Here is a 13,401-nt window from a genome sequence, read left to right on the forward strand (position 1 = left end):
AGTAATACATAGCAGATGTTTTGTAGAATTTATTTATATTTATGAATTTTGATATCATTTCTTGATGCACTTATGAAGAAACGCACATGATATAACACAATAAATTCATTAATTTATGAATTCTTAATTGCAATAAGGCTATTAGAGTTTTGCAAAAGATACCAAAATTTGAAGAATTACTATTGGGAAAAAATTGAAAAATTCTTTCCCGGAAAAAATTTTAACATTTTGTTTAGTAATGTTAATTATAGATAAGATTAGATTGCCAATAATACTAGATATTTTATTTTACGGTATCATTCATATTTTCAATGATTCTGGACTAAAGATAATAAAAGACTGATAAGGCAATAATGTACTATGATATCGTTTCATATTTTAAATCACAGTATTGAGGCGAATTTGTCTCTGGAAGAGTTATCTGTGCAGCTTAAATGTGATCAGTGTGGGAAGTAGTTGGTAAATGCTAGTATTTGGTACGGGAATTCGTGGTAAGTCTCATTTATTCTCTAATTTTCTAAATGTACATTTAAAATTAATTTTGAAATAAATACAGAAAAAATTTTTGGAAATATTTTATTAGCAAAAAACTTTCCCGAAAATATTTACGTTAAATTGGATCATTTTATAATTTGCTTTTCTTTCGAAAATTTCTTCCCATTTATTTGCAAGTTTAATAGAATTTCAATTTCGTGAGAAAATGTTTTAAAATAATGCAAGTATCAAACATCGTACAGCGATACAATATCATGATAACATCCATCATTCCTATCACTTCTGCTGTGCAAATTGTCGGTAACAATTAACTATTTCGAATCTCTTGCTTTTTTAAATTGTTTCTTTACTTAATATAATATTAGCATACTGCAACTGTACTATTATAATTATTAACAGCTGTAAAAAATATTTGATTGTTATTAATAATATGAAATTATTCATTAATTTTGTAATCAAAACTAGTTATGTAATGAGAAGTTTTACAAAAGATTGGATCAAACAATAATTAATGTAATTAATAAAACAGAATTGGATGAAAATGCTTGCTCTTTAAAGAATAAATTTTACTGTTAGCAGTGTTAATGATTATCAATACGTCTTCCATGTCATCGCCCAATTGACAATGAAAAGAGTATTTTTGCTTTTAAGAAATACTGGTATGTTGATGTTGTAAGGATATGTTTCCTCTTTCATTTAAAATTTTTAGCTATATATTTTATTTTGTCGAAAGAAAGAAAAAAACTGACTAAAAGTAATTTATAAAAGAAAAATGCAATAAATTAAATAACTTAACGAATTACATTCCTCCATCAAATAAATATACCTTCTGATATTATTACATTTGATAATTTTAACGATTAATTCAATATTAACACTTTTTTTCCGTAACTTTTTTTAAAAACACTTTTTATATGCTAAATGTAAGAAACCTTTTTATGGTAGTAAATCAACTGAGAGAAGTGGTCGAGCTTATTGCAATAGTTGTTATGTAAAGGTTAATCAATCTTATTTAAAAATTATTTTAAACTATTGTGCATTTTTTCTCACATTCTAAGGAATCCTTTTTTTAATGTTAGCTAATTTTACCAATAACATCAAATATATGATGATGAATGTAACTATTAGAAAAACTGATTATGACAATTTATATTTCAAAAAATCATTGTCGTTTTGAAATCACTTTCGAAGACTTCACGAATACAAAATTCTCTATTAATTAGAAATAATTACTGCAGCTATTGCTCTAAGGATAATATTTTCAATTTGTCCAAGCTAATTTTTAGTGTTTTGCAGATGTTTGTTTCAAATGCAATACGATACTAATGGGAAGCAATTTAAAAGTATTTGGTAAATGTTGATGTCTAAAGTGTTATGCTTGCTCAACTTGCGATACAATGCTAAATCAGAAGGATATTTTTTTTTTCCTTTTCCATTTTGTCCAATTTAGCGTTAATTCACAGACTGTGAGAAAAACTTTCGGAAATGAACGACTATTAACAATCAAAAAACAGAAAAAAAAAAAACGAAAAAGAAAATATGAAACATAATCGCATGTTAAATTTCGCCGATTATTTAAACAAAAAATTGCAGATCAAACGTAAGCGAATGGGATGTGTGACCAATTTGCAAGAAATTTTTTGATTATTTTCAAAAAAATAGAAAAATAAAATATCGAATGATCAATTGAAAAATTATTTCACATTACAATATTTAATTCCTTTTTTCGAATAGGGGGAGAAATGACAGAGAGACGAAAACAAAAGGGAATAAAATGATAAAATACAAATTGTATTATATAAAAATAAATGTTTGTTTGTTGCGGAAAAAAAACAAAGAATGAGAACAAAGTTTAGGGGAAAATATATTATATGGCTAATGAGTTATGTAAAAATATCAAATAATCAAATTAAAAATATTATTCTCTTATAAATTTGATATTCAATAATCGAATGAATATAAAATGTTTACAAAAATGGCGAAGATATGTTTTGTCATATGAAATATTGATCATAGTGAAAAGATAATGAGAAAAAAAAAAGGAATTAAAAATCTAAGTAATTTCATTTGTTTTTTTTGTTTGTATTTCAGATTTTGACATTTATGAGCTAACGCTCATGAATTAAATAACTAGTTCCTACAAATCGATCCTGATAATATTCAAACTTCACACATTCTACTCATACATCAAACAATATGGAATATAATATTTCCCATTATTCAACGTATTCCACGGTGATTTATTAAACCAATATTCTCCTCCTTTTCCTTTGTTTTCATGATAATTTTTCAAATTTTTATCTCCATAGAATCGATTTCCACGTAAAAGTGCCAGAGACTGAAGTCTTTTTACCATCATATGATGACCATTCTGAAAGTTTATTTCAATACTCAAAGCTAATTTTCAATTTTAATGCAAGACACTTATAACAAGTAAAATTTAGAAGCTCAATCTGATATAATTCTTGTTAAATTTCCATTTTTTTGTCATTTTTTCAAAGTTTGAGCAGTTGCAGTCTTAAAATTGATTACATTCATTCGTGTGCTTTTGATGTTTTTGATTTGCAATGGTATATTGCATTGATATAAATTAATTTGCCACATTTTTGCTTACTATAATTCCACAATTCGCATTTTGCATGCATGATTAAATACACTAATAGTTGGAACTCATTTGAGCTCAATGATTAAATTAAATTTTCAGCATGCAATAAATCATCTAATGAAAGAAAAGAGCCCTAAGAAACTACCTTATTGACACTTTCAACTGATGATAATTGATCATTGATAATAAACAGTGTAATGAAAAACATCGAAAAAAACATCCTGAAAATAAGCAAAAGTGACAAAAGTGATAAATTTCAATGAAGGAATCAGGAAACATTTAATTCCCTCTCTTTTAGTATGATCAATTTTTTAAAACTACTCCAAAATCTGCTAATCACTATTTCAAGATGAAAAAATTTAATTATGCTGCAATTAGGAAGAAGATAATTTAATGAGAAGACTTTGTGATGAAATTTGCTATTTTTTTTTTTTTTTTTTTGTTGTCTGCATAATTCAATGCAGATTGATTTTGCAATGATTAGATGCTCGAGCAAGACAATAATATTTTAATTAGTAACACATATTGAGTGAAGAGAAGAGCAAGAGAGAAGGAGTAAGAGAAATTTTTAATTGCTATTTTCGAAAAGAGATAAATCTCACTCCATATATTTCAATATATTAGTTTTGGCTTTTGCTTTTTTCCTATATTGAAAAATAGAAGAGAGAAACAAAGTTTCAATAGTTAATTTTGAAGAGATAAATCATCGTAATAGGCCACCAAATAATTATGATAGCATTCCCTCAATCCAAAGCTTTAATTGCTAGAGGATGCGATTAAATTTGATAAAGGTTGAAATTTTTTAACTGATTAAAATATACATATTAAAACAACCCTTCTTGCTCTATCCTAAAAAAACAGAAAAGAATAAGGTATCAAGACATAATAAACAAGATTATCTCCATCTATAATTGAGGAAAGCTGTTGAGGAAAGGCAGGATAATCACTAATATTATAAGCATCATTTGTCAGCTGCTAATTTATGATCTCGACATTTAGCATCAAAAAAAAAAAAAAAAAAAAAAAAACAAACAAACAAACAAACAAACTTGGTAAAGCGTTGAATCATGATTGAAAAAGATTCATTATTGTTTTCTTACTTCATCTAAATGTGACATGATAAAAACCACACTTATTTAATAAAAAAAAGCCTTCAAAGATGCAATGATTCAACGAATCAATGATAGTGAGGATATCGCAGAAAAAAATGATATAAAATATTGGATAGAAATAATTCGTAATTCATAATTTTAATTATCTTAAAGGCTTAAATGATGCAAATTTTTGACAGGAAGAAGGAACGAAGGGAGGAAAAAAATTAAAATAAAAGGTATAAAAGCCAAAAATATATGTAATTCTTGTCTTTGCAATAAAAATGGATTAAAGAGCTTAATAATGTTAAATGGGAGTAATGGAAGAAGGACAAACAAAAATTCACACAAAAATAGATACTTTTTCTCAGTGCAAGAAAAAAAAAACGAAAAAATAGATGCAAATACTTGGCTTCCGGAAATATATTTATTTCTGCTTAAAAATTCATTCTTTCTGAAGGCATGAAGAAAAACAAATTTTTCTTTTTTTGGAAAAACTTAGCGAAGTGCTTTTTCATTAATCAAAACAAGCACAGCTAGGATTTATTGTCTCGAAATCTTTTCAACCAAATTTAAGCAGCTAAAACTTTTATTGCATTATCGTTTACTTGTCTCATATTTTTGTTCATTTTTAGTTATAATTTTCAATATTTAACATTATTTCCTTTCCAATGAATTATTATATTTTATTATTCAGGGTAAAAAAAAAGATGAAGTAACAAGCTTGGTGAGATATGCATTTTGATTTTGTAAAAAAGAAAAGTAGTACTAGTGCTTAAAGAGGAAATAATACGCCAAAAATAAGGTTCTGAAATGACTTAAGCTTGTTATATATTTTACTATAACACATCACTTGATGATAGCTAACATAAGCGGATTTAAGCCATATTCTCTCATGGTATTTATTTTAATGACTTCCTTTTTCTTGGTTATTTGCAAGGAAAGAAATTTAATGTTAGAAAAATAAAAATTCACAAATGAGTTATGCATCTTAACCCTTCCACCCGCAAGACATTTGAAGTCCGACCTTCAAGATTTTTGCTTAAAGTACGCAAAAATCAAATCGTTTCAGTTACCATATATATATATATATATATATGGAACTATCAGCATTAATAATTTGTTCATCTCAGAACAACAAATCCAATAAACTAAACAACCAGAAAATCTCTCATGCCTCAACCTATGATTTCTGCATTTTCAGTACATCATTTCATAACTACAGAACAAGCAGTAAGTAAAAGAAATTTTATTTACAGTTCAATTAATTAAAAATAAGACAAACAGTGGATAAATATTATCACAATGCAGTTATGTAACGTTATGTAACACAGCAATTTGTAATAGTATGAACTATCGCTAACATGCACGTACTTTCTTAATAATAAAATTCAAATCATTTTACATCAACTATTAACTGTTAGTCTTTCAGTTATGCCTTACTAAAGCATTCCTGTGAAATTTCAATTCAGTATTTGGTAAATAGAAAAAGTTAATGTTGAAAATATTTTTTTTTTTTCTGCATAATTTCAAAGTTTTAATGGATTAACATAATTTTTATAGCACAACACAAGATGAGCATACTGAATGGTAAAAACAGTGAAACCATGCAAGTTCTATATCACAGCAAATGGTTCTGCAGTTTCGATAAAACGCTGATCCAGATAATGAACCTAAATAAAGCAGGGTGACTCGATGAAAGTGAAATTTATAATTTTGATAGTAAAATATTACTGCTTAGTATATCCTCTCATTACTTTCAATGGGTATGTAAGGGACTCTCAATTTTTAATACGAACTATCCTTCCATCTCCGTTAAAAAATATTTGACTGAAAATTAAAAAGAATTTCATAGAATTGACTGAACTAATGAGATATATTAGGAGACTCAGAAGAGAACTGACTGAGAAAAGTAAGGATAATTTGCTATAATTAAAAACAGTTCCATAGAACTGACTAAAGTAGTGAAAAAGAATGAAAAAAAAAAAAAGAATGCCGTTGTATTAACAATATCAAAAACAACATCACGAGTCAAAATACCTCTCGTCCAAGCTTCATTAATTCAACTTGAATATCGAAATCCCACTCAAAGTGTAAAACAGCAGCTGGAAGGAGATTCAACTCGTTCAGAGTCTTCGTATCATCACTGATTACTTTTCCAGATACCGGATCTTTCAAAACAAATAACATTGGTTCAATTGGTGCCAAATGTTCCTCAACGAAATTGTGTACAGCAGAAAAAGGTTCATGGCATCCAAATGTACCCTGAAATTAGTAAAAAATCACAAAACAAAGTAAAAGTTAAATGACTTAATAAAACACGATTGTTTAAATGAAAAACAGCATTCAAGAAAAGCTAATTCTGAAACACACTGCTCAAAAAAACAGACGTTTATCTGCTGTGCAAGGTAATTATGCATAACATTTGTATATTTTCAATTTTGCACTGCAACAAACGAGATAAGTAAGCCTGTGTTAATTTAAAAATTAAATTTTTTTTCAAAAACTATGTCCAATTTACAAATTAAATATTTTCCAAAAACTATGTCCACCTATAACGTTCCCCATGGGGACTGAAGTCGTATAATGTCAACTCATAAACAACTGAATAAAATTACAGAATTTAAATAAACCTGCAAGAGAAAACGATTTGGGAACCTAATCCTAATCAAGGTATAGTTGTATCGATAGCTACGCATCAATTCGTCCTTTTCACGCATTTCCCGAGTTCTTAATGTCGCAAACTGAAAGAAGAAATTGGATAATGTGGTCGGTTAAACTGCAGATACCAAATTAAATGTACAGTGACTGTGTAGCGTGATCTTTACTTTGATATAATATAACACTTATAATCTCCAACAGATGATTTTACACACCATTACAACTTTAAGACATTAGCACACATTAAGCTGGTTAAACACGAATTTGCGACAAAATTTTATATAAAATATAAAAAATTTACCTTCTCAACGTCAACTTCTCTACGTTGTTGTTCCCGTTTAATCTCAGCGAAGTCTAAATCAAAGAAGTCACGAGGCAACTGTGGATTTGTTATGACTTGATTTGCTTCAAGTTTATATACCTGTTAGAAATATTTAAATTAGACGTCCCCTTTTATACTAGAAGTTCATCATAAAACATAAGACCTTATAAGTGAAAATTATAAGTGTTAAATCTAACAAGAATCACTAACTGATAAATACTGGATCCACAGAGCTATATAAATACTTACAGCAGCATTGCGAGACAGTTTCAAGGGGACAGCTTGACCAGTTTGCAAAATTTCTAAAGCTTGTATCAACGAATATGTATCCATTGCTTTATTGTCCGGTATTACTAAGAAAGGCTCTTGCTGATCATTATTAATGAGATCTTTTTCTTCAAAACCACAAGCCATCAAAAATTCTTTTCCACCGTTAGCACAAGAAACCCGCTCCTAAAAAAACATTACGGAATACTATTTCGAATGAGCAAAGAGAGTAATTAGTTAAATTCTCTCTAGAGTTTCGCTGTTTTTCATTTTTCTAAAAAAAGAAACAATTCTATATAATTTAGCTATAACTGCATATTCTATATAATTAAGCCATAACTGAGATAAATTCAAACACTAAATTCGTAACTGAAAACATTATTAATTAAATAATCTTATTTGGAAAATAATAAATTACTTGGAAAATCTTATTGTTTATTCGTATACGATGATATTTGCTTTCATCTGGAGATTCGATAAGATTCTTGAGATATTTCTGAATTGTTTCTGAAGCATTCTGCCTTTTGTCGGGACCATTTAAAGAGAAAATCATTAACGTTGATGCAACTAGTGGATCATCAGCTAACTGCGTTCGCAAAAAAATCTCCACTTTTTTCCGCATCTGAAATGATCTTAACCCAATTTGTAATAAATATTTCAGAAATGTGCTAAATAATTTATTCGGATATTCCGATGAGTATTAATTAGTTTGATACGTTCATCGTTTCCAACTCAAAATAGATGCTCCCATAGCAATTGTACAGAAAATTCGAACTGTAAATATTTTGATAATTGAAAAAAGGCTAACTTCATTTTTCGTTAACTGCAGGTCGTCTCCAAGAAGGTCACAAGTAAAATAAACGCCACTGACAGCAGCAGAGTGTTCAAATTCACGCTCATCAATTACATGAGTCCTTATTTCAACATCCATTTTATCATTAGCACATCCTTCACGTTCCTTCTTTTCCTTCTCCATTTCTTTAAGGGCCTGAACATAAAATTATTTTCGCCAATTAACGCAAAGAATGCAACTACAGTTGCCTATAGGAATATATTCCGATTATGTCTATAACATTTGAATTGATGTCGATACTGCAATAGAGGACACAAAACCACTGTCTATAATCTTAAAATACATATTAAACTGTCTTGTAAATTGCAAAACCAACAAAATGTACTGCAAATTCAGATTTCAGTCAGAAAGACCACTGACAGTTCTGCAGTTTTATTAAAAACCGACTCACTAAAAAACCTAACCCGCATGCGTATATTCCTTTGTGTTAACGATTCTTGGGTTGCACCTAAGTTCATTCTTTTATAAGCTGCCTGTGCTGCAATATCAGCTGTGGCTATACGCTCCGCTGGTACCATTTGTGACTGTGAAAAACATTAAAACGAAAATAGAAAGAAATAAGCGGAAGTAGCAAGTTAGAAGGAAAAATAGCATCTATAACTGATCTCTTCTTTTTTTTCAAATTTTCGGATAAAAATAAAATCTAACTTTTCCTTTCTCTCCCAAATATAAAGAAATGAAAACATTACAATCCCCAAACAAACAGTAACTGGGGCACAATAAAAAAAAAAAATATTAAAAGTTGAAAAGTAAAAAAGAACTTACTGTTTGCTGCTGAGCAGTAACTGGTTGCGTTGTAACAGCCGATGAACTATCGTCGGTAAGACGATAACCAGCTCCAGCTTTTTTGAAGTTTTTGTTAACTTTCTTTTCAGTGAGAAATTTTTTCAAACGATCCATACCGTATATAGTATGAGATTGAATCCTGCTGTATCTAAATCATTAAATATCTTTCGGAAATGAAAGAAATTATCTGAAGAAACAAATAACTTCTCAAGCAAAACGAAGTAAATACACCGAATCGAAGTACAATTCTAAGTATATAATTGCGTTGCAACTCTTTTCTAACGAATAATCGCAATCTCTCATCCATTATATTACATTGGGGCACAAATCTTCTTGAGAATTTCTGTTAAATTAAAAAAAAAAAAAAAGAAAGAACTTTCAATATTTTGGAATACTGTCCCCGAGTTAGTATTGACAGTATACTGAAACGTAACAAAAAGTGACGATGATTATCACAATCATGAAGGGAACGTTAGAAATAGTGGTTTCAAAGACTTACAAATGATAAGGCAATGAAACGGCAGTTAAATCATAAATACTGCACCCAAATTACTACTCTCATTGAAGTATGTAAAGGAAAACCAAAAAATTAAACATCAAATATCTCTAATAGTAATACATAGAAAATACAGTAACTTCTATTGTATTGTGCTTTGCAATCTAAATCAATCTCTGCAGTATCCTTGCTGATGCACACCAATTTCAAATTATTTTAACGAAAGATGCATATTTTGCGAATAACTTAAACGAACTTTACAAGAGAAAAACAACCACACGACGATGTGAGTGCAACCAATGTTAAAAATACTTCCGAATTCAAAAAAAATTAAACATCAAATATGTAATAGTAATTTAAATTTAAATCACATCACAGATTCCTGTATGTCTAATTCTAAACATGCAAAAATCCAACTCATTCATTTGTTTCTCTCACAAGGCCATTTACAGAATCAAAAACGTCAAATTACGTATAATTAATAAATAGGATGAAATGGAAGTTACAAAAGTGCAATAAGATTATCTGCTTGATGAAAAATGACTTAAATGAGAAGGTCAACTTCATTTTATGTCTCATTACTCTTTAATATATATCCTAGAGAAATAGGGGTGCTTCTTTTTTCTTCTGTTTTTTTTTTTTTTTTTTTTTTTCATATTGCATTAATAAATGATACATTTATCAGGAAAGCAGATTAATATAAAATAAAACATCAAGTCTTGCAATAACTCTTGCTATTTGCATTATGGCTAACTTTACGTCAAATAAACTACGTGTCACCCTTACGTTTAAGAATCGACCTGTAAAAATCAATGTACCATACAGAAAATTATCATCAACCAATACGAAGTACAAATTAGAGACTGCATCCAGAAAATCGTTGTGAAACTTTTTCACATATATTATGCGTTCGCGGAAATTTGAATTTGTGCACTAACTTAAACATTTCCTTGTTACCATATTTATTTCCATATTAAAGAATAGGCATAGAAAAAGAAGTACTTTACTTAGTAATTGCTTATTAATTAATGAAATTTGCACATCTAATATATGATAGACATATGATTAGCATAAAATTAGCTATAGATTTTCTTCATAATTATCAGAATTCACGCACAACAGATTGATCGGTAATTTCCTTTTAAGTGAAAGAAAAAAAAACTGAACATTTCAAGTTCTGAATAGAGTTATTCAGATATTAATTCAAGTAAAAGTATTCTATTTCGAGAACAGTTAACCTATAACTAATATTCAACATTTATATATCTTATGCAAATTATAAATTAACTATTATCATTTCAAAAATTATCATATAGTGCCGCGAATAAACAAAACATTGCTGGATTTACAGCAAATATTTACGTTATTGTACACGATATCTCGAAAGTATCGCATGTTATAGTTTAAGCAAACAATTTAATAACAAGAATTTATTTATTTATTTACTAATATTAAATACTTTATTTGTTTTTTTATTATTTATGTGTTTATGTATTCAATTTGTTTCATTTTTTACTTTATTTATTTATCTATCTATTTATTTATTGACTTATTTATTTAATTTTGCATATTTGTTTATCATTTGTCCATCTACTGATTTATTTGTTTTTTTTTTTTTTTTTTTTTTTTTATTTATTTGCTTATTTATTTAATTATAAATTTATTTCTTTGTTCATCTTTTTTGTTTGTTTATTTATTAATTCACTTGTTTGTTATTCATTCACAAACTTTTTTTTTTTTCACATACCTACTTTTTTTCCTTTTGCATTTTTTATTTAAATTATTTTTATTTACCTGTTTTTAATTCATTTAAATCATTTATTAATTAATGAATTCATTCACTTACTTATTTACTTATTAAATTATTTTATTTGTTTTTGTAATACGTTCCTTAGTTTATTCATTCATTTATTGATCTGCTTATACATTGCTTGTTCTTCTTTCTTTATTAATCTTAGTTTAATTATTAAAATACTTATTTAATTCACTTTCTTATTTGCCTACTTTTTTATTCAGCCGTTTATTTATTGATCTATTTTATTAATTATTTCAGTTATTTATTTATTCGTTCACTCTATTGCTTATTTATTTGTTTTATTTAATAACCTAGTTTACCGGTTTTATATAACTTTTTTTATTTTATTTGAATATTTATTTTGTTTTTCAATTATTAATTAATTTATTTATTTACTTGCTTTATATGTTTATTTACATTATCACACTTATTTTATTCGTTTATTTATTTATTTTATTACTCGCTTGCTTGTTGTCATCTATTTTATTTTATTTATTTTATATTTATTTCTTTACTCACTCTAATATTTATTCATTTATTTAGTTAATAAAATAATTAAATTACTGATTCATTCATTTTCATATTTATTTTATTTTTTTAATCCATTTATCTATTTACTTGGCATATTTATTCGTTCACTTATTTGTCTGTGTATATTTATTTACTTATTTATTTATTTATCGATTTAATTTACTCAATTTTATTTGTTTATTTTGCTTGTATTTCTGTTTTCTATTTACTTATTTTATTCATTTATTTTAGATTATTTGTATGTTCATATATTTCATCCACTTATTTAATATTTATTTATTTACCAATTTAATATTTACTTATTTATTTATTTCTCTAATTACTTATTTTTTTACTTTATTTATTCATTCACTCACTTGTTTACCTATTGATCCGTTTATATTTTTTAATTCATTTGCATAATTAGTTATTTATCTATTTACGCATTATTTTCAATTAATTTATTTTATTTCTTTATTCTTAATATCATCCATTTATTTGTCTATTCGTTCATCCGCTATATTATTTCCTCGTTTATTTATTTATATTTATTGATTTACTTGATTTTTTTATTTATTCGTCCATATGTTTCTTTGCTTGATTTGTTTGTCTTTTATTTATTTGTTTTGTTTGCGTGCTCATTTTATCTTTTTTTCCCTTTATTCATTTGTTTCGTTTGTTCATTCCTTACTCTACTTTATTCATTTAATATGCTTTTCTTACTTGTCCATCTATTTTTTATTCATTTACTTCTTTAGTTAACTAATTTATTTACTTATTCCGTAATTGATTTCATTTATTTATTAAATTTAATAATTCATTTGTTTATTTGTTAATACAGTTATTTCGTCATTTATTTATTTTATTTTTTCTTTTTTAAATTCATTTATTTAAACATTTTATTTTGTTCATTTATTATACATACATTACGCAAATAATAAATAGATAAAAACTGTAATATGGACAAAATAGTTTATTTTTTTATTTTTAGATATAATGAAGCTAAATGTACAACGAATTATGAAAGCTAAATGTACAACAAATTATGATGGACAAATTTTATGATGAAAAATACTTTACCTTTTGCAATCAGCTGCAGCATTACAATATGGAATCACTTCGATGTACGAAATCAGTCAACAAGTATGAAATTTGGCATGCAAAATAATAATAACCTGGCATTGATTTTAGAAATAAAATATCATGGAAACAAAGAAAAATTAAAGTCACAATTTTAATACAAAAAAGAAGGAAAAAGAATGGCTCAATCGTTTTGTAACTGAAGCAAAATTGGAAAAAAAGAAAAAAGAGAAGAACACTTTGAAAAAATTAGAGTCGCTTGGTCTGAATTAAAGGAAATAATTTCTCGGACTGAAATGAAAAGTCAGACAAAGGTATTCAGGTTCTTTAGAAAATATATAACAGCAAAATAGCCAACGACTAGTTATACGAAACAAGATGAATTAAATATTAGCAAACTTTAATGCTAAAAGTACTAAAACTAGTCAATAAATTAAATT

General features: G+C 26.8%; 2 protein-coding genes across 2 annotated transcripts; both read right to left on the bottom strand.

The window, feature by feature from the left end:
• Positions 1-2,671: 2,671 nt before the first annotated feature.
• On the bottom strand, positions 2,672-3,308 carry Bm13304 (Uncharacterized protein; the record flags this gene model as incomplete). The annotated part of the gene is made up of 2 exons (XM_043073402.1): positions 2,672-2,866; positions 3,246-3,308. The coding sequence occupies 2 exons, from the start codon at positions 3,306-3,308 to the stop codon at positions 2,672-2,674; spliced, it is 258 nt and encodes an 85-aa protein (XP_042929336.1).
• A 2,499-nt stretch (positions 3,309-5,807) lies between these two features.
• Positions 5,808-9,194, bottom strand: Bma-ubxn-6 (UBX domain-containing protein 1, putative; the record flags this gene model as incomplete). Its single annotated transcript, XM_043073403.1, has 9 exons — positions 5,808-5,864; positions 6,232-6,456; positions 6,825-6,935; positions 7,154-7,273; positions 7,424-7,627; positions 7,860-8,063; positions 8,250-8,429; positions 8,699-8,818; positions 9,060-9,194. 9 exons carry the CDS (start codon positions 9,192-9,194, stop codon positions 5,808-5,810), a joined length of 1,356 nt encoding a protein of 451 aa, XP_042929337.1.
• Positions 9,195-13,401: the final 4,207 nt, after the last annotated feature.

The sequence above is a fragment of the Brugia malayi genome, assembly GCF_000002995.4.
Source record: "Brugia malayi strain FR3 genome assembly, contig: Bm_v4_ChrX_scaffold_001, whole genome shotgun sequence".
Classification (NCBI taxonomy): Eukaryota; Metazoa; Nematoda; class Chromadorea; order Rhabditida; family Onchocercidae; genus Brugia; species Brugia malayi.